We start from the raw sequence: 21,960 nt of genomic DNA on the forward strand, positions 1-21,960 counted from the left end.
GCCAGCCTCGCCCCAGGACGTTCCCCCATCCCCCCATTTCAGGGACCCGGGTCGTAGCTGACATTTAAAGGAAATAAACACCGATTTAAAAAATTACAACCATCTCCGCCTCAAGAACCCAGCAGCGCGACGGACAACAGTCCAGCGAAGAGCGCCTGTCGGGTCTCAGCCCCGCCGGCCCTTCCTGCCACACCAGTCCCCACACCCGAGCAGCACAAATCACCACTGCCAGGCACCGCTCGAAGCTGCCAGTTGCACTTTCGCTTAATCTCGTTTCACAGCCTCCACCGGGAAGGCTCAGCCGCCGGGGCGCGGCGCGGGGCGGGGGCGGCGGGTGGACGCGCGGCCCGGATGGGAGCGCAGCGCGGGGGTCCTGTGCGGCTCGGGGCCGCCGGCGACCCCTGCACAGGCGCGGGCCGCTCGGGCTCCGGGGCCGGCGGCGCAGACAAAGGAACCCGCGCCGGCGCCGGGCCCGCCGCCGCTCCCCTGCCCCGCGCCTCCTCTTGGGGAGACGGGGACATCGGAGGGCCAGAGGGGCCGTCTCCTCCTGCTGCTCCTGCAGACAGCCGGCCGGCAGCTTGTCTGTCTCCGAGGCGGTGCCGGTCCTCACCGTAGCTGCGCAGACCCCGAGCCCGCGACAACGCCCCCTGCCCGCCCCCAGGCCCCCCAGGTGCGCCCCGGCTCGGGCGCCGGCCCCTGGAGGCGTGCGCCCTGGCGCGAGAGGTGCGGGCCCGAGGGCGGGGGCGGGCGGGCGCGCGCGGGGCGGCGCGCGGGGCGGGGGCGCGGCCGGGACACGTGTGGCGGCGGGGGTGGGGAGCCGCGGCGCCCGGGGCTTTAAGAAGGTGTGGAGGGGGGCGGGCGCTTTCCCAGGCCTGGCCGAGGGGCGTCGCGCACAGAGGCGGCGGCTGGCGCGCTCTCGGCGCCCGCAGCCCCGGCCCCAAGAAACTTTGGGTGCCGCCGTCTTCCGCGGAACTTCGCGGCGGGCTCCGCGGCCGGGCGTGCTCGGTCGCGGCCGCCGCCTGGTCGCCGGCCCTCCGCGCGGCGCCTCGGTCCCGGCGGCTCCGGAGCTGGATGCGCGCGCGGCGCTCGGGGCGCGCGGCGGCATGGAGCGCAGCGCCTGGGCCCCGCGGACCTGCCTCCTGGCGCTGCTGCTCGGGGCGACGCTGAGGGCGCGCGGCGCGCCCGGCTACTACCCGCGCTTCTCGCCCTTCTTCTTCCTGTGCACCCACCACGGGGAGCTGGAAGGGGATGGAGAGCAGGGCGAGGTGCTCATTTCCCTGCACCTTGCGGGCAACCCCACCTACTACGTGCCCGGACAAGAATACCATGGTAGGTACCGCAGCCTCGCCGCGCCCTGCCGCCCGGTGCGCCCGCGAGCGCGGCTGCTCCTCCTTTCCTTCTTGCAAGGGGCCGTTTCAGCCAGAACGCAGACGACCCCCCGCAACATCGCGCTCTCTGGAGGGCGAGGGAACAAAGTTAGTGGAGCCTCGGCTCGCGAGTTAGGATTTATTCACTGGTCCCCGCGCTCCCCTCTGGCGTCTCTTGGTCATGGGCCGGTGCTTAGGGGAAACGCCTGGGAATTCTTGGGGCTGGTGGCTTTCCCCCTCCCTCCTCGTCCTCGTTCCTGCAGCTGACACGTTGAATGAGTCTGTGCATCTCGCTGCCTTAACCCAAGTCCCTGGGTTCCAGACCTTTGTCCTGCTCCCGGTTCCCCTCGAAGGGGACCCGGGTAGCGTTGGGGCTGATACTGGGCTTTGCGGACGGGCTGGTGACAGGTTGACGCGGCCGGGTCCGCGGCTGCCCCACGCCGTCGCCCGCCCGCCGCAAAGTTCCCGCCGCCCCCCGGCGGGGGGTCCCTCTCCTTGCCCGCGGCGTCACACAGCCCTCCGCTCTTTTAAGAGTAGCCTTTAAAATGTCGGTAATGGATGGTTTTTCTGGTTCCTGTCTTACTTTTACCATGCTGCTTGTTTTTCGAGCGATCTCTGTGATGTTTGTTAATGACTTTGTCTTTTATCTGCACAGCTTTAATTTCCAGGTAGGGGCGGGAAGTCCCTTGTAATTTACCTTTATAATTTAAAAGTACCTTTAAAAAAAGACCATTATGGAGTCCTTCGTCAAAATTAGACATTTTCGAAGAAGTAGCATTTAGCTCCGAGAAATATAATTTTATATAGTGCATGTATTTTTAAATCGTTTACGCTAGTAAATCGAGTATGTGGGAAAATAAAAAGTGTCTATTTTCTGTATTTCCGCTGGAACTTCTGAATATTTCGCTTCCATGGAGCTTTTAAGCCATGACAAGCACTATTTAATTAGAATTTCAAGGCAAGAATACTCATACCCAACCAAATAGAAACTATCGTCTAATAATCTCATAGGTTCGATCTCTTGTAGGCTAACAATTATTGACGTAGCAGGAGATAATCCACAGAGCAGCTGGCATTTCAGATAAACATGCATATGAAAATGATAAGAATCCTCAAGTTTTCTATTCTTTTAAAACCCTTCATATCTGCTCTAAAAGGTTTAGCCTAAATAAATGCTTTCTAGAGGTTTAAAATAGTGCTTTTCTAACTTTCTTGTGGCATGGTGGCAGCCTTAGTCTGTAAAGCAGGAGTCTAATTCCGTGAAATTTGAGACTTTGGAAAATTAATTTTGTGTAACTAGTCCCTTCTTTAATAAAAGCACTTACCACATTCTCTTTCCAAGAACAACCTGGTGTTTTTCTGAGGTCACGAGAATCAGTAAGAGGGAGGACCAGTCAATATGATGACAACCCAGACCTAACCCAAAGACTGCTTGATTAATCCCGTCACTCAGAGGGACCTTTACCAAGGGTGCTTGCCTGTTATTAGCTGTAAGGGAGAGGAAGTGAGTCAAGGCTGGGTTAAAAGCTATGATTGTCAGGTTGTGATGGAAGACCTCGTGATAATACAAAGCTTTATTTTTTTTCTATTTTCCACATTCTTTGTAAGGTGCCAGCATAGAAAATTTAAAAATGCTGGAATATGACATAGCCTTTGCTTTTGCTATAAAGCTAGCAAATATAAGTCAACCTAAGACTGACCATAATCACATCCCTAAGTCTGAAAAGAAATGGATGATAGAGTAAGAATAAAGTGTAATGCTTCAAGTTGAACGTTAGGGGGGAAAGTCTCAATTTCCACCTCTTTTCCACCACCAGGAGAGGTAGAGAAATTTTATTATGTAAGTTTAAGAAGATCAAATTGTTATCAGTTTTGAGAATAGCTAGTGTCAGGTTTTAAATTCCTCTTCCCTGTTTCATCATATATTTAGATTTTGAAACTAGCTGTAGGCCTTCAGTAAGAGTTTTTCCCTATAAAATATTCTACAGGTAGAAAAAATGCTTAAAAATGAGATAATGCTGACGTGTCTCTTTCTCTTTTACACTTTTGAAAATTAATTATCTAGCATCTTTAGATATTGAACTGCTCATAGGAACACTTAACCTAATATGCTTTTGTGGTTGGCCCGTTTTATATGAGACCAAAATAGAAGCTCATTCAGCCAAAAATTTTTAAAGCTAAGAGATCTGTAAAATATTAGCTTAAGACCTTATTTCTAACCTTCTTAATCTTTGAAATGTAGCAGTTACGTCAGGAAAAATCAGTCTTATCTACAATTCACATTGAACTCGGCATTTGGCGGAAAGGTGTTTGGGTGCAGCTTATGGTTGTCACTTTTTACCTAAAAACATGCACCGAGCTAGAAGTGGTGTGGCCAGTGGCACCTAACACAGAACATGACTGTGGATCAGACTGCGTCAGCTGCCCTCTGAGACTTGTGCTCTGTTGCAGAGCTCGCTCGGCATGTGACATGGAGAGGTAGATGTCAGTCTAGAATAAAAGTGGTTCAGGATTATGGGTCTGTGTGTGTCATATTTATTTACAGATGTGTATTGAAAATTTTTTGAAGAAAACATAATACTAAAGAATTTGAAGCTTATGTGTCTAACAGAATCGCCACGTATTTCCAACGTTAAGTAGTATATCCACCTATTTGCAGTTTTGGCAACTCTGTAAACAGCACATAGTTACTTCTCCCAGTTCTCATCTCTTAATTTAAGGGTCCCTCTGTTGTCATTCCTATATCTTTTAAGCTCTTTCGCCTATGATTCTCTAGAGATGGCATCGTTAGTCACAATGAACTAGGGTATCTTTACTGAGTACACGTCAGTGTAGAAACTCAGCAAAAAGAGGTCTCATATAAATCATGTTGAATGAGAAAGGTCTCAGGGTCAGAACGTTTTCTTTCTAGAATTTCTTTTCTTTGCTCAAATCCCAAAATATGGTCAATTTCTGCAACATGATTTCCAGGCCCAGACCGGGAATTTTTTGGAGAAAGTTGCAAATGATGGGAAAATAGGAAATGAAAACCTAGATGGTTCAGTAGGTAGCCATTCCTCTTTCCCAGCCGCGCCTGGCCATTCACTGCTCCTTCTCCTGGGGACCAGCGCAGAATTGTGAAAGAGGCAGAGGTTGAGTTGACGTGTGCAGCTTTCCTTTCCCTTGATAATCCCCCTTCCTCCCCACTCCCCTCAGGTATCTACCTGCCATTTTTGCTTACAACCCGCCTCCCCCAACCAACTTCTAGTGAATGTGACTTGTCAATATTAAGTTCTCCCACAGTCTTAATTACAACCGTAGAAAGATGTTTTCCTCTTTTTATCTAAAAGAATTTGGGCATCGCTGAGCAGGAGGATAATATATTTTGAGATAGGAAGACTTTTAGATACCCCGAAATCAGGTCGTAAGGACCAGCCTGCTCGCAAAATTGGCTTTACTCAGTCACCATCAGAAAGGAGAGGTCAGATGTCAGAAAAAGCAATGTCCGTGGAAGCCAAGCTTAGGTAAATGAGTCTGTGGAGGGGGCTTGAGCTCTGGTGAGGCAATTTATCTGAATTTCTAGAGACTGGAATCCCTGTTGTTATGGTGGCGTAAGGAGGGGCAAGTGCTCCCTTACAGTGAAAAAACATGCTCTGAAACATTGATTGAGAGGAAGAAATTCTGTCTTAAGCAGAACTGAATCGGTGATATGCCATGATGCTTTCAAAAGGGAGTTTTATTGTATTTTGCAAATCCAGGATCATTCATGGTAGCTCTTTCATGCTCCATTTCCACTCCATTGTTTATTTAATCATATTGTGGGGTGGATGGGAAAACCAGTTCCTGCTGCAAAAACTGAACCTAAAAAAAGATACGATCAGGATAAAGTATTTAGGGCACTTTGTTGTAACAATTGCTGGTATTACTATTATATGCACATGTGTTCTGGAATCAACTGGTTGCTGTTTAAAAATCACTGTTCAGGGGCAGTGCACTGCAATGACCTTTCAAATACAGGAGTGATGTGTATGTCAGACGTAATTTCTGGTAGTATCCTGCAGGTTCAATTCCTTTCAGAGGAATGATTTTATTATTTGAATTAAAGGGATCTGCTATTGCTAAGGTAACTGTGTTGTTGATCAGGTGGGTGGTTATTTATCCTTGCTGTGACTCACATTCTGGAATCGGCATATTTAACCTCAGAATCATTTGTCAAATGCAGCTTATAAGTGAACTGCAGCTGTGTCCTGTTTGTACATGACTATGAAAATTGAGGATTTTACAGTGTTTTGCTCTGCTTGTCATGTATTTCATCTCACTCTCTACCATTTGTTTCAAACATATTTTACTCATGTGGTTCGCACTGTTTCTTAAATCAATTTCAATTTCCACCATAAACTGAAAATTTTCAGAATCGTAATTGAAAACATCTCATTTAGGCGGATATTCTTCCTTCTTCACAGCACTACTCACTAGAAATTATTTAATTAGAATACTTCCCTTCAATCTTTATGAATCTTTAAAGTATTATTTTTATTTTCATTAAAAATATTAGAGAATAAAATAAAAAATTGTATCATTGTAATCATAAATTTTTTATAGAACTGTCTTATTCCAATAAATTTTTCGTTTCATCTTTAAAAAGTAGGTGATAGGTATTTTAACAAGATTTTAAAATCAATACTATTGAATTCCAGATATTTTCATTAATTAGTTTTATTTGAAAGAAAATATCTGAAATCTGTCTTTGATTTATTTTTTCCCTCTTTGAAATTGATCAACTTTATAAAATGCTCTAGGAACCTTACATTATCAATTATTTAGGATATGTTGCATATTAAGCCATAATTGTTCTTCTGAGTATTTCAAATGTTACTTTGAAACTTATTTATTATGTCTTTAATTTTCACAAATAGTTGCAGATACACTGACCCCTTTATTTCAAATAGGCTTTACATTTGAAAAGCATTAATAAATTGAGTAACCAATACCTTTTGAACATTTGCTTTTTAAAAGACTTGTATATATTCTCACACAAAAATATGAAGTTCTTTAAGTCATATATGTATATAGAAAAAAGGGATGGCCTTCCACTCCATCAGGACAAGAAGGAAGGCAGGGTGCATTTGGTTGGAATGAACAGGTTCCCTAGGAACAGAGAGAAGTAGTTTAGGTTATGTCTGATAATGACATAACACATATATAAGAAGGGAAATTCATTTATCTAAATATTTTGATTTCAAGAAACATGTGGGTGATTAATCCACCCCACCAATTTGAGAGTCATTTACAAAATAACCAAATTCTATAATTTCAGTCTCATCCATCTTAGACAAAGAAGTGTTAAAAACACAGTTTCAGAATTTGGAATTGAATTTTCAAATATGAAGATCCCGTAATGACCGTTCAAACACAGGAGTGGTGTATTTTTTAGAACAAATGCTTCTTGACTCTCAGGAAATTAGTCTCACTTTGGTGTCAGTCGTGTAGCTCAGAGAGTGATTTTCACCGTGGTCACCTGCCATGCCCATCTCATTGAAGGCAGAGCTTCTGAAAGGGTGAACGCTGTGCCCACGGGTTAACCAATTATTTCTAAAATGTGTGCTTCTCTAGAATTATACGTATTTTTTTCTTTCTTTATTTGATTCCCTGTAGGAACCAGCTATAGTGACTAGACTAGGGAGCGTGCGGAAGGGTTGGTACAAATGTACAAATGTTAATTTCTGGTTTAAGGCAGCTCTAATCATTCAAAAGACAAACTAGGGTACTCAGATAGCTTTTGAACGCCACAAAGAGAGAGTTAGAGAAACTCCGAGCTTCCAAAGTGAGCATTGAAAACCTAGTTTATCTTTTAATGCTTAATTAGCTTTCCTTAGAAAAAGAAAGCTTTATTTTGAAAACAAAATAAATTAAATTTTACCGATTAAAGGATTATTTTAAAGTATAGGAGAGTTTGTGAGTGTTTGCAATAGCACAGGTCTGGATGTCCGCTGGTGCCCACATACCAAGTGACCTGGAAAAGAGTGATAGTGGTTTACCAAGAAGTCCTAAACTCACCTCAGAATCGTCTCTCTTGGTCTTTCCTGCTCTGTCCCTCTCTCCTTCCATTAGTGTCTCACCTGCTTTCTCCCTTGCTCCCTCTCTTCCTCCTCCAAAATTTTCTCATTGTCTTTCCTCTTTTGCTCCCTTCCACTGTGTCACACGTCCTTGCTTTTCCTCTCCTCTTTCTTTCTCTTTTCTGCTCTACAACTCTGTTCCTTTTCTCTTTCTATTCTTTCTCCTTTTTCTTTTTCTTTCTTCCTTCAGATTTCCTCTTGTCACCATCTTTATTCCTTTTCTCTCCTCTGACTATAACATAAAAAAATATCCGGACAGTTGTATCAATTATTGTATTCGTTGGATGTTTGCAGTGATAGAAGTAGATGAGTAGGCTTTTATATTACTCTCTTAAAAATTAATGTTATCTTTTTGTGACATGCTTACCCCTTTAAAAAATCATGGGTTAGTTATTCCTAATGGAAAACCACGCCCTTCATCCTACACTGTAAGATCTCTCAGAAGCCTGGAGCTGTTCAGTTCTGAGTTAGCTACTTCCCCCGCTGCCAGTTACGCGGTCGAGCTGCAGAATCTGAGGTTTGTGCACAGAAGCGCGTGTGTGTATACACCGTGGGCGAGAGTTGTAGAAATTAGAAAACTGCATGGTGAATTAGCTTGAATCTAAAAGGCAATTCAATTTGGAGGTGTCTTGAGTGCTTGAGTGCATTGAGTGCACAGAGACTTATAATAAATTGATGAAGGACAGTCTCTGTCATCGCCTCGGTCACCTCTAGTCATCTCACTCACTTGCTTGTCTCATCGCCAAGGTTCCTAATTTCAGTTGCATAGCCGTGGAATAGTCATGCCACCTTTTTTAGGTGGCTGGCACTCAACAGACAGGTCAAAAAAGCCGGGGTCAGGGAGCTTGGTATAAGATGAACATTAGATTGGGAGTCTAGAAGGGAGATATGTCGCTCTGGGGTAAGTGCCACAGTCTTTCTTGAACAAGATCTATTTTATTGTTTTGTACTATCTGAACTCTAATGTCTATCCCAGCTCAAATATTCAAAGATTCTTTGGCTAAGATCTCAGACTTGTTATACTAAGAAGAGAAGTCCAGAGAGGCCCAATGATGTAGCGGGAAGAGTTCAAGCTTTGGTCGCAGAGAGACCCACGTGCATATTCTTTCTCTCCTGCTTATTAGTTGTGTGCCTTCAGCGAGTTACCTATCCTCTCCAAGCCTCAGTTTCCCCATTTCTAATGTAGAAATAATAATATCCATATTTCAGCGTTGCAATTATTAAAAAAGGTAATGCATATAAAGCACCTGGCACGCAGTAGGTGTGTCCTAGATGGCAGTTGTTATCATATGGTGCAATCATCCAACATTAGATAAGGATGATATTTGAAGCATTATATATGTAGATAGGAGCCATTGCTTCTGTCTGTTCATTTTGTGCCCTGTCAATATGTGGCACATTTCAAGGGAAATCCAAAATTGATTGTATTGAAGAGGATCACAAAAAGTAGGAAAAAAATCCACTCATAACCAAATATGTATGATCAGAAAGTGCTTCCCAGCCAAAATAAATGTATGACTTGCCTAAAACTGAGTTCATTAGTATAGATCTAGTCCAACCAAAACTTTTAGTAATTTAGCCAGTTCCTAACTTCAGCCTTCCTGTTTCTAAATTGAATATTTTTCCTTAGTTGATGGTCATGATAACAACCAAATTTTATGTGTTTAGATGGTAGTCTAGGAAAGATGCCAAGATAAGTAAACATCAACTTCAGTTTAATGTATTTTGTCAAATCCTATAATATGTATGTCTACAACCCCATGTAAAATAATTTTAAAATACAAAATGATTTCAGTCAAATTAGAACTGAGAGAGACTGGTTTTGATAGTAGACCCAGTGTTTACTGGGTCCTGGGAGACTGACTAAGGAAACCTAACCCACAGGTGGTTAGCTGGTGAAGTGGAAGGCTAGCTCATTTATAATAAAAATGCACTTGTCAGAATAAAGGCGTTGGCTGGCCAGTGCATTCTGTCTGTCCACTGTAGCAAAACTTCTCTGGATGGGCACACGACTTTTAGTAGGTTGGAGCATGGAGTTAGATGATCTCAGTAGCAGATTCCAGCGTCTGTGAAAGCTTCTCCATCCAACTCAGGTCAGCTGGTCTTGTTGGCATCATCTTCCTTAGTACTGGAGGAATATTGTCCTGTTTCTAGACTCCATAATGCCTTGTTATGTGGCATACATTGCTTCTTGTCTGCCTTGTGGTCACGAGAACTCCCTTCCTTGCTAACTGCTTTTGTTCAGAACAACTGTGTATCCAGTTAAAATTACTCACCTCCAAGGCTCCCTTGCTGCTGTGAAAGGTCATGTAATTTACTGAGATGAAATCGAAGTCTACTGGGTGGGGTCTTTGAAAAGGCTATTGATAACGTTGATAAAGACGATTTTTAAAAAGACCCAGCAAATACTTTCTTTTTGCCCTACCCTAACCTATTTCTTTTAGCCAGGAAGTGGTACAGCCATCTGGTGACCTTGAGGATAATGGTCACATGCCAAGGATGGTGGACCAGGGGTTTAGAAGGAGCTTGGGTCTTTATTCGTCACTTTGAGCAGGTGTACCAGCCCTGGAATACCTCTTTGGTACTTCTTGTAAGAAAAATTACTCCTATTAACTCAAGTTCCTGTTATTTGCAGCTGAGTGTAATTCTAATGAATATGCATTTCTTCTAAACATACAGATGACCCAGTTTATATGCTCTGTTAGGTCAGCCACAACTCATATCAAGCTCTGAATTGCTCTTGTCCTCCCCTAGAATGGTTTTGGGTCACCTTTATGGAACAAGGGTGTTTCTTAAGACACTTTTGACAACATATCAAAATATTCCTCAAAGTGTGCTACTTCTGCATGTAGAAAAAATAGTGTATTTTCTGTTAGCTTTTCTAGTAATGCTTTGAGAAGGTAACCTGTTCCTGACCTCCGATTTGTGGAGTTTCCTATAACTGACAATTTATGTAAGTTGGTTTCCTTTACAGAACTTTATTTCCTGAGAGTCCTCTCTCTTTAAAATGCAGTATCATCGTGTGTAAATCCTGTTGACATTGAAAATTCTTAGATGTGCGCCATGATTGTGAATGTGGGCTCTGCCCCGACCTTCACCTTGTCTGTTATGTCTGGCTCAGCCTCCAGGACCAGATCCAACATTGTCATTGCTCTTGCCTGCTACATACCGACAGAGGAAGCAGGCCTTGTGGTCTTACCTTCAGGAACATGGGATCTTTTCGTTGAGGCCACTGTTGTTATGACTGTCAGAATATCCTATGATCATAGGTCCTGTCCTTTTCTTACTTCCTTTTCTCATGTAAGCCCTTCCTGTGTTCTTATGCTGCACAAAATGTTCTATGGGTAGCGATTGCGATGGAGGACAGTAGTTGGTTTTAGGAATTTCTAGAAAAAGTGGGTTCCCATTCCAAGCACTGAGACTATCATAAAGAAAAAGGCAAATCAAAGACTTATAAATAAATTAATAGCAAAAACATTAATAATATCAAACCCTAAAGTAGCACTTACTGTGTGCCAGGCGGGCGTTGCTGTAAATGCTTTACATACATTAATTGACGTGATTCTCACGACAACCTCATGAGGTGGGTACTATTGTTCTCCGTTTTTGTATATAGAAACTGAGTCACAGGAAAGTAAGTGTTTTGCTCAAGATCGCAAAGCTGCTATGCCAGGATACTCAGTCTTGTCTTGCTCCAGAATCTGTACTTTTAACTGGTATGCCTTTATTTTTAGAAATGATAATTATCTCAGGAAAGGGATAATGATAATAAATAACAAGAGATATTTTAAGGAAGAGAAAACAAGCAAGTAAAAGCTAATTTTGTTGTTTAAAATAAAGATTGCAAAATCAAACCAGAAAGATGACATCCATGCCAAATAAGACCAGAATCTGATCGTTCTCAGTGTGCCTCGACTGAACACTGTCTTCCAGATAACACGGACGCCGTTTGGTCTTCTGTTGACCTGAGAGAGCTGACATGCCTTCACAGTACGAGGACGTTGGAAATACAAAAAAGCGATTTGCACGTTTTGTTCAAATTTATTTTGAACATTTTGATTAATGTGATTTTTATGAACATTTGAAAGTAAATAGGAAATTTGTTCTCTGACTCACTAATAGAACTTACGTAGGACCTGAATACGAGAGGAGAATTATATATAACCTTAGACCTTCTAAAAGATTTTCATCGAAGATCGTCTATTTGTACTATATGTCTTTCTTCTCTAGGAAATTCTTCTAAATGTTATCTGTCCACAGGTTCAGCCTATGAGGTTGAGTGGTGTGGTGCACAACGAGGGTTTGGGTGATAACCCCGAGCTTTCCGCAGGGTCTGACCTGCTCGCCAGTCAGAGGTCTGCTGTCACAGCGACGTGACACCCGTGGCATGCGTTTGCTTCGTACTTGCCTTTGTGGGTTATTTTTCATACATGGAGCAGATCTTTAAAAATCCCTTTCTGTTGAGCTCATTTGAATGAGAGAAAAAGAGCAGCTGCCCAGCAGCCTCTCTGCCCTCCGCCCCCCAGTAATTCATCCCCTGCCACGGGTGGCAGAGGCCGGCCCTCGGCTTCGCAGCAGCCAGGCCAGAGTGACACATGAGGTATTGCAAGGCTGTCAGCATCTAGAGCCGAGAAGCAGGGTCTGCCCTGGCTTCTTATTTCCATTAGTGATAGGGATGTTTCCTGATTTGTCACTGTTAGAGTTTATCCCAAATCTGCCGTCAGATCCGAACTGAGGTCCACTGACCCCTGGTGGAAGCTAAATCGGGGGGAGGAGGACAGATCAGAGTGTAGAACCCACAGATGGGCTCAGAGGGCCTGAAGGGAGGCCCATACTTTCACTCCGAGAGAAGAATTTGCCGCATTGGACTTTAATGAAAGGGCAGTAGTCTTTGTAAAGATATTACAAAAAAATGTAGAGAAGGCCTCATATAGATGTTTTCGTTTCTCAGGCTGGACGAACCGCATCATTTCTCCTTTAGCATCCGCCCTTGAGCTGCCTCCACTTGTAGCTCTAGTGGGCAAATCCGTTAGCCTCAGGCCAGGTAGGAAGCCCTAACACTGCTTGGCTAGTGATCTGACCTGATGCAGGTATTAAAGCTTTTGGAATAGTTCTCTCGAACAAATGGTTTGTGTCAGCCTTTTAACAGAAGTTGGGCAGTTGACACTTCAGTTCCAAATAAATTGTGAAATATGTTGAACATGTAGAAAGCTACAATAAATGAAAATTCAAAATTGGCATCGCTAATGAATACCCAAGGGATGCCTGTCTCTAGTCATTGAAATAAAATGCAAATGCTCTGGAGATGAAGCTCTTCGCCAGTGTTAAGGTGATGCTCACCGATTTGACCTGCATCGCTGAGTGAGTTTGCTCTGCTAGACAGGTTTGTGCTATCCCAGCTGTGTCGGTTGTTCCCAGGAGTTTCTACAATGTGATGAAAAACACAGCCCTGCAAACATAGAAGAATAGGAAATCTCGAACGTGGCACGTGCTTGGTTGCTACCCTGTAGAAACTACCGTAAAAAAAAAGGTCCAGCACTTCGCTTAATTAAAGACAGAAGTTACTGGTGAATAAAAATACTCTTTGTCCTTAGAAATGTTTGTCAGTAAAAGAAACATTTGTAATTAGAATTTAGGGATGATTATTGGAATATTACCAAATAAAAGAATTTCTTTAGCTTTTATTTTGCCAATATGATAACGGCCTCTAAAGCTTTGTTTTTACTTATGTTCGAAAATTGACCCACTTGAAGATTTATGAGTTTTGTTAGCAACCACAGAGCTGTACAGGTTGAGAGTGGCAGGTGTGCCAGGGTACTCCGGTGGCCAGCCACAGAAGCCGGCTCTGGTTGACTTGGGCTAACGAAGTTTAGTAATAGGATGTGGGTTAACTTGCAGAATGGAAGGAGAATCCGAACATTAGACTTAGAAATGATGAGAGTGGATCAAGGAGGAGGGCGTGGTCAGCGGCTAAAGGAATCATGGGGGTGAGAACCAGTGAACAGACTTTCATTTCATTCATCCCCACAGTTTGGATGAATCCTCTCCAATTCCTCTTCTTCTCGTGTTACTGAATTTTAGTTTCAAATTCCTGGCACCACAAGTCTTATTGGCCTAACTGAGGTATGGCCATCCCACTGTGATGGATGTTGGCGTGAGAGAGGTCTCTCTCCAAGGGAAAATGGAAGTGCTGTTACCCAAAAGGAGGGGTTGTGGATGCAAGGCAGGCAAAACCAACAGATGGCTGCCATGGTGTTCAGGAAGTGTATTTAAGGAAAGAAAGATGTGGAACGACCTCTGGGATTGCAAGGTGCTCTTTACAGCACAGGCCACATGAGGAAGCGGTGTTCTCTCGGGTACTGTAGCCCCCTTCATCAGACGTGAGGATTTTAGTGACCTTTTTGGGGTAGGGCGGAATTATCCTCTTATTATACACATAGATCTAGCTTAAAAGTGATTAATCATGCTTTTGTAGTTTGTGAAAATGTCGAATTCTCTTCTAAAGCTGCACACCGCAGTAAAGACTGCCCGTCCTTGTGCAAGAAGCCCATTTCTCTGGGTGTGTCAGCTCCTTTTCATTTCACACCCCCGGGGGATCTGACATTCATGACCTGCAAGGGAAGAGCAAAGGTAAATTAGTGAGTCCGTGCCTCTGCCTCCAAGCATCCCTGTAGCAGACCATCCCTCATTCACCAGGAGGACGTCAGAATGCTGCTTTGGTCCTCAGCTTACCAGGACCAAAGCAGCTCTTAGCACAGGTGATCACCCCTTCTCCTTCACCCACGTTCATCATTCGGCTTCTGGGATCTCACCCTCTCCGGGTCTCTCCCTAGCTCCGTGGCTGCCCCTCCTCAGCCTCCTTTGCTGTTTCTTCCTCTCCTCCCTGACTCCCCAGTGTGGGGGTCACCCAGGGCTCCGTCCTTCCTCGTTTTCTCTTTTTCATCTGGCCTGTCTCCCTAGGAACGCCATCCATTCTGATGCCATCTCCACGCTGGTGACTCCCGCACGACATCCTGAACTCCTGTATCTTATTCCTTATTCAGCATCTCCACTTGGATGTCTATGGGCATCTCAAACCTGATATACCCCAAAATGAGCTGCTTGTCTTCCCTCACCCTGCCACCCCCCAAAATGGGTCCTCCTGGGGCCTCCCCAACACCGTTAATACCAGCTGAGTCCTTAGAGTTGTCCATTCCCAAAATCTGCTTTCTCTAACATCTCACAGCCAATCATGCCTAAGTCCTTCTGGCTTTGCATTAAAACACGCACAATCTGCGATTGCTACCACCACCTCTCACCTCACTGCTTTCCCTGCTTCCACACTTGCTCACCTTCATTCTAGTCTTAAAACAGCAGCCAGAGGGATCCGGTTAATACCAAGATCGTGTCACTCCTCTGTGCCACACCCAGGGCACCTGTACCTTTCAGCAAGTTGCCTGGAACAGCCCTGGTCTGCCTCTGTTTCCCCAGTGTCCCATTCGGTTTAGCATTTTTACCAACGAAGATGCCAGAATTTGAATGATGAATTCTATCGTGGTTCTAGCCATTCTTTTCATTGCTCCCCATCTCTCTCTCTCAGAAAAAGGTCCTTGGCATGGCCTGTAAGGCCCTGGAGCACCTGGCCCCTCTGTTACTTTTCTGACCTCAGACTTTACCACTTTCCTCTTGCTCTTCCACTGAAACCATTGTTCTTCAGATGTGTGAGAGCTCAGTGCCCTCCCAGGGCCTCTTCCCGCTTTCCGGCATGCTGTTCCCCAGAGAGCCCGCTGCTTTCTCCCTTCCTGATTCAGGTCTGTATTCACATGTGACCACAGGGAGCCCTTTCCTGACCACGCTGTCTCAAACCATGGCCCCCCTCTCCGCAGTTCACTATACCCGCTCCTCGACCCCCCGCGTTGCTTTATTTTTCTCCACAGCTGTTCTCCTCATCTCTCTGTTTTACTCTTTACCTTGTTTGCTTTCTGCAGACCCTCAGAAGCTCCACCAGGCCAGGGGTTTTTGTGTGTTTTCTTTGCTGCTCTGTTGCCAGTGCCTAGAATGGTGCCTGGCACTTCACAGGCACTTTCAAAGTTTTGATTTAATGAATCAATGAGCAGAAACAGCACTTCGAACCCCGTCTGATCTCAGTTCTAGGTAAAATTGTTGTGTGAAAGTGGTAATTCCAAAGTAATTAAAGTCATCAAGAGGATAATTTATGAGATGTATTAGTGAGTACAATTTCTAAATTCTGGCTGCTTGAATTTATGATAGCAATGTTAAAAAAATCTGAAAACCGTGTTTCTGCTTTCCCACCCTCCCAACTTACAAAATTCTCATGACTTTTGTGAGACTGTGCAGAGCTATTTATAGCAGTCTGGATTGGCTTAGCTTTAACTATATGTTAGCGTATCCAAAAAAGAGCAATTAGTGACTATAATTATTAATAGAAACCATAATAGACTTTAAGTTCTTCTTCCCAGAAGCTCCTCTGTGCTGCGCCATAAATAAATTTGAAGCAATTTTGATGAATGGGTAGCTAGTTTGTATTTGAATTTTCGTCTGAATGTGAATAAATAATGGGAAGAACAGAGACCGGAATAGCTTGGCATCGTACTCAGCAGATATGTAATAACCTTATAGAAAACACCCAAAAAGGGAAACTCGAAAAAATTTCTCAAAAGATTTTATCTTTTAAGAGAAATCTATCGGGGCAGCGATGCATATACAAAGGGAACAGCAGCTGAGAATTCTGGATCTTCATTAAATTTCACTTATTGATACCTGTGAACTGAGAGGATCAGAGCTTCCACACTTGTGGATATCAACATGAATGTTTCCAGGAGTTGTTAGTGAGAATTGCTCACGTCTGTTTTTTTGTTTTTTAAATTTAATCTACCTTATATTTATTTATTATTTATTTTGGTGAGGAAGATTGGCCCTGAGCTAACATTTGTGCCAATCTTCCTCTTTTTGCTTGAGGAAGATTAGCCCTGAGCTAATGTTTCTGCTGGTCTTCCTCCGCTTTGCACATGGGATGCTGCCACAGCATGGCTTGATGAGCAGTGTGTAGGTCTGTGCCCGGGATCCGAACCCTCAAACCCTGGGCCGCCAAAGTGGAGTGTGTCAACTTAACCACTGTGCCACCTGGCTGTCCCCAAAGTCTTATAGATAAGATTTAAAAATTTTTTTCCCACTCTCTTTCTAACATATTTGGATACTTAATTTATGAGTTGGTCCCCCTTTGAAATCAGAGAGGACTAACTCCTAGGGATCTGTGGTGGTGGATGGCCCACAACAGGAGACTGGGTGAGTTCTTCTGGACTCTGTACTTTCACGCTACGTGGCCTTGAGCAGTGGCCTCACCTCTGTGTCGCAGTTTCCTCTTCTGAAAAATAGCAGTGATGATAGTACCTTTCTTGTAGGTTTGTTATGAAACTTCAACGAGATAGTTCATATAAAGAGCAACGCAATGTCTGGCAGAGAAAATAGGTATTACTATTGTGGCATACTTGCTGATGTTTCCTATGGGTAAACAGATCTATATTTATATAATGGGAATTATAATTTTTTCTCTTAACATTATGTGCTTATTATATTGACATTTTTCAAAAATATAATTTTAATAGCTGCATAATATTGTATCATATGGCTATAGCATAATTTATGAATTTATAAATGTTGGACATTTTTGCCATTTTCATTTTGTTTTCAGTGTTATAAACACTATGATAAATATCTTGGTACATCTTTCCAATTTTGGCAAAATTCTTTCCCCCACGTTGTGGTTTTATTTTTATTTTTGTCGTGGATTTTTATATGCACATTATGGTAATAAATTTATGAAAGCAGATGGACCTTTGTTTCTTTCGTTCTCTCATATTGCTCTTGTTCTTGGAGAGTCTTTTCCTACTCAGAGACTAGGTAAATTTTCACATAAATCTTTCTCCTATCCTCTTATGTTTTAAATTGTGGATTATAATAACTCTATGCATTATTGGTGTATTGATCTCATTTGATTATGTTTCTTTTCTTGCGGGGCAGGTGTCTCCCCTAGAACCACAGAGGCACTCATTGTTGGTACAGCATTCTTCAGCCATCGCCTGCTTTGTCTTAGCTGCTGTTTGAAATGCTCTTGAAAAAGCTGTCCCGTGCGCCATGTGGATTGAATTATTGCGACTGACTGCGGTGGCTGACTGTAAATGCCAGATGCCTTGACTTAAGCCTTCAGGGGACTTTTGCTTCTTTCAGCAGGGTTTAGTTCACTCTCCTGCACAGAATTCTTTTCGGAATTCTCATGTTCTCAATTGTGAAACGCCACTGGATCAGAGAAACTGCTGACATCATGAATCCACTCTTTTGCTGATGTACTTTTTTTGGTGCCAATCATAAGAGCATTTCTATCTAATCTTGTAGACAATATATTGGCTTATGCCTACATACATTAGCAGTGTGTGAAACATCTACCTTTTTATCAAAGAAAATATTAATAAAACAAAAAGTGAACACATGTAAAATGCAAAGCGCGTAGGTTTCTTGTTCTTTCTAATTTAGCTCTCAAGCTACTCCTGTTACTCTCAAACCTCACTTTATCCTTTCTTGTAAGCCTCTGTCTGACAGTGGTGCTTGTCTCATCGTGGGCTTCTCTTTTCCTAAATCTAGTGGGGTCGAGCTTCAGGAATCCTCAACAGTTGACTGCCCCCTCTATTCCCAACAGAAGTCAGGTGACTGATGCCAGCAGTTGTGACATGGGGTCCCCCATACCTCACCTGCATTCCAGCCCTGTCAGCGCTTCTCAATGGGACGGGGCTGTACCTCTTTGCCCTGTAATTCTAAGACATACTCAGTGGGGAAATTGAGAAAGTTTAGTGATGAGATCCCGTGAAATCCTCTTTGATACGCTCCTGAGGGCTGGCTGAGCCCTTCCAGTGTGAGAGAGGAAACCAGTTTCTGAATCTGATCTACTCGTAAGCAGTTCGTGTTTACTGCATAAGTACACGTAAGACAGGAGTGGCATCAAACTATACCTGCCACTGTCAGCCTTTCTCACTCGGCTAGATGCAGAGTTTCGTCTTTGCTTCGTAGCTACATAGTAGTGTATTGTGTGGATATACACAAATATACTTAATTCCCTCTAGTATTTAAGTTTGGGGTAATAAATATAACACTGTAAGAGGTTTTTTTCATTCATGTTCATCATTCGTTGATGTGTGAATACTTTCACAGTATAAATAACTAGAACTGAGATTTCCAGTTCAAAGTTTATTAATAACGTTAAAATACTGATATCTGCTGTTAAATTGTCCACCAAAAACATTATGTCAGTTTACACTTTGTCCATTAGCCTATCTGCACACATACTGTAATACTGGGTGAGAATGTCTTTTAGTCTTTGCCAAACCTATAGCCTTGAAAAATAGTATTTTAAAATTACTTTTACTTCTTTGATTTTTAGGTCAAATACTTTTCTTATGTCTCATTACTAAATTGTGTGTGTGTGCGATCCTCTGTGTATATCTATTAGATCCTTTGCTCATTTTTCTATTTTAAAGTTCCTGTTTTTCATATTTATTTGAAGACACGTTATTAATGTTAGTAATCCTTGGTAATAAATGTTTCAAGTATTTTTTTCCCCAGTTTTTCCTTATCTTTTGATTTTTATGGAGTCAAACCGATCAGTTGTTCCTTTTATACAGAGTGAGTATGACACCGTGTTTGGCAGTGTGGTCTGTGGAATCAGACATGTCTGGATTCTAGTCCTGGCTTTGCTACCTTTATTTTCACAGTTGGTTCTCATTATTGTGTAATTATATTCTATAAAGGCTCTGCGACCCTGAATTAAATACTAAACCACTGTTCCTAGAGGAAAGACAGAATGAGGTTCCTCTGAGCCGCTGGGCACATTTTCGTCACTGACCAATACATACCCTTGTTCCATGTGCATTTCTGTTTAAAGACACCTGATTGAGTATATATTGTTGACTCGTTAATTAACACTGAACGCATGGCCAACAGCACTGTAATTCGTGAGTGAACGTATTCTCTCTGTGACGCACATCGCAGCCTTCTGACACTTAGGAATGCTAGACAGCACTTCAACACTTTGCTTGGGGCCATTTTAAACAGTGAAATCACTAACAAAAAGCAGAAAAATGGGAAAACGCGGCACTAAACAGATCTCAAAAAGGACACGTTTACAGTATGAGACAGAAATGAGAAGGCAGAGCGAGCCCTTGTTCCACCTCAGCTGAGAATGTGCATGTCGGGTGAGGGTGACTCAGGTTATCTGCCACTCTGCGCGTGTCTGTGAACAACCGAAAGCACATTGAGTATTGATTTCGGAGTTACAAGTAAATCTTAACAAGTGGATGAATTAACAAATAGGAATCTGTAAATAATGAGGACAGACTGTGTACACTGCTGTGAAAGTTACTTAACCTCTCTAAGGCCCCTTTCTTTATGTGTAAAGGAAGATTTGCATGATAGCGACACGACGATGAGATAACGTATATTTGGTATATAGTAAGTTGGTGAATGTTAGCGGCTATTGTTGTATGGTTTCTGCCTTCAGTGTTACGCATATAAAAAGCTTCCTGGGCCCACAGATTACAAAAATATTCCGATATTCTCTCTCCTAGAACTTTTAAAAAGTTGAATTTTTGCATTTAACTTTCAAGTTTATTTGGAATTCATTCATGTCTAAGAATGGTACTGATTTGATTTTTTTTTCTATATGTTCTGCCAGTTTTCTCAGTGCCATTTATTGAATAGAACGTTTTTCTCCCACTAATTCTTCCATATTCTATTCTATAGTACTAATGATCTTTTACATTACCTCTTCTAATTGAGCATGTCTAGTATATAGGAAAGTTATTGATTTGTATATATTTTGTATGTAATCATCTTATTGAACTCTCTGAATGTTTTTACAGATATTTTGCGGGGTTGATTTTTTTTCATTTTGAGGAAGCATTTTTAAGACATTTGAAAGTGAATGGAGCAGGATAGAGGAAAAAGGCAGATTGTATTCAAACCAGAAAGGGATCACAATAACTTAATTTTACATCTCCCTGAATAAAGTTTATTGCCTACAGGCATTAGGGCAAAAATAGTACACTGAAGTTTTAGAATACTTGAATTGGAGGGGTTTCAAACCCCAGCTTTTTAATCTTAGAAGCTTCTCTAATCTAAGCTTCTCTACAAATGCCTCCATTTTATGGATGGGAAAACAAGGATGGTAGGAATACTCACAACACATGAGACGGCGAAAACAACACCAACATTGCTTGAGCTGTCATTACCATGTGCTGGGCCCTTCCCTAAACCCCTTGTGGAATTAACTCATTTTTTAGGAGACGCTTATGGGGTCAGTACTAGGATGATTCCCCTTTTACAGTTGGGTTAATGAACGTCCAGAGAAGTATTGAAACTTACAAAATGTTAAAGTAATTCTTTCCCATCATTCTGAAATGTAGTTGATTTTGGTATGACTGGCTTTTTATATTTCAATAAAGCCATGACAGTGCATATCAAATTCTTTTCAATGTTACGAGGTTTTACACTTAATTCTTTTTTTCTTAGGCAGGATGTAAAAATTTGACATCATTTAGCATTTTGGTTGATCATTTTCCTCTTTTCTAACTGGCTCTTAATAGTTGAGTGCCTCTTATCTCTATTTGCAATGAATTACAGAAATAGTTTAGTGAAAAGAATTGCTAGATGGTTAGATTAATTTGAACAATGAAGCCATAATGTCCTTTGCCTCGTTGGGTCTTTGATTGAAGAGATTTAATTTCTTCTTTACGTTGACTTACCTTTCTAAATTTATTTCATACTTTTAATTTCCCTTTTGTCTTTCCCTTCTCTTCTTTTCATTATGTATTTAATTTTTTAAGCAACTCCCCAACTTTTCCTTGTTTTCCATCTTAATAAAATATGCGGTGTGGAATTCGCCATATTGGGAATGAAAACACTGTAGCTGCAGAGACTTCATCCAAATTGTCTTAGGGCAGCGATCCCATCTCATCTTGGGGGGATTGGATAAGCTGTTCAGGGAAGGGTTTTGGTGGCTCTGTCCACAGTAGTTTTCTGGGACATCTGAGAGTGGGGCCAGGTACTCACTGCTGTCACACAATGAATTCCACTGCTCCTCCTCGGTTCTTTCTCATGGGCTACCAGCTAGTCCTCAGTAGCAACTGCGGTTATCTACAGACCTGGATGTCAGACCGATTGATGAAAGGACAGTCAGTATCCCAGGCACCATCTCTGAGATAATCCAATACGCTCTTTCATTTCTGAGTTCACAGCAAATAGAACTTTAGGATGTTCCCTTTGTCTTCGTCATATTTAACAAGCCATTTGCTTGAAGATTACATATAATCCATCAGAAATGATATTTAACCTCCCAATTTTTTTGGTCTTATTTGAGGAAAGAGATTTTATTTTCCTTTAAAACCAGCAAACATTTGTGGAGGGTCTGCTTTGTAAAAAAGTATTCTGGTTTGCCAGTGAGATCAAAATGT

General features: G+C 42.6%; 1 protein-coding gene across 2 annotated transcripts in view; it reads left to right on the forward strand.

The window, feature by feature from the left end:
• Positions 1-850: 850 nt before the first annotated feature.
• Positions 851-21,960, forward strand: part of RELN (reelin) — a 466,017-nt gene continuing 444,907 nt past the window's right edge. For both annotated transcript variants that reach the window (XM_070505680.1, XM_014831901.3), the window contains exon 1: positions 851-1,329. In XM_070505680.1, the coding sequence (XP_070361781.1) occupies positions 1,104-1,329 (226 nt within the window). In that variant the 5' untranslated portion in view covers positions 851-1,103. The remainder of the gene's footprint in view (positions 1,330-21,960) is intronic.

The sequence above is a fragment of the Equus asinus genome, chromosome 1, assembly GCF_041296235.1.
Source record: "Equus asinus isolate D_3611 breed Donkey chromosome 1, EquAss-T2T_v2, whole genome shotgun sequence".
In the NCBI taxonomy this organism is placed as follows: domain Eukaryota; kingdom Metazoa; phylum Chordata; class Mammalia; order Perissodactyla; family Equidae; genus Equus; species Equus asinus.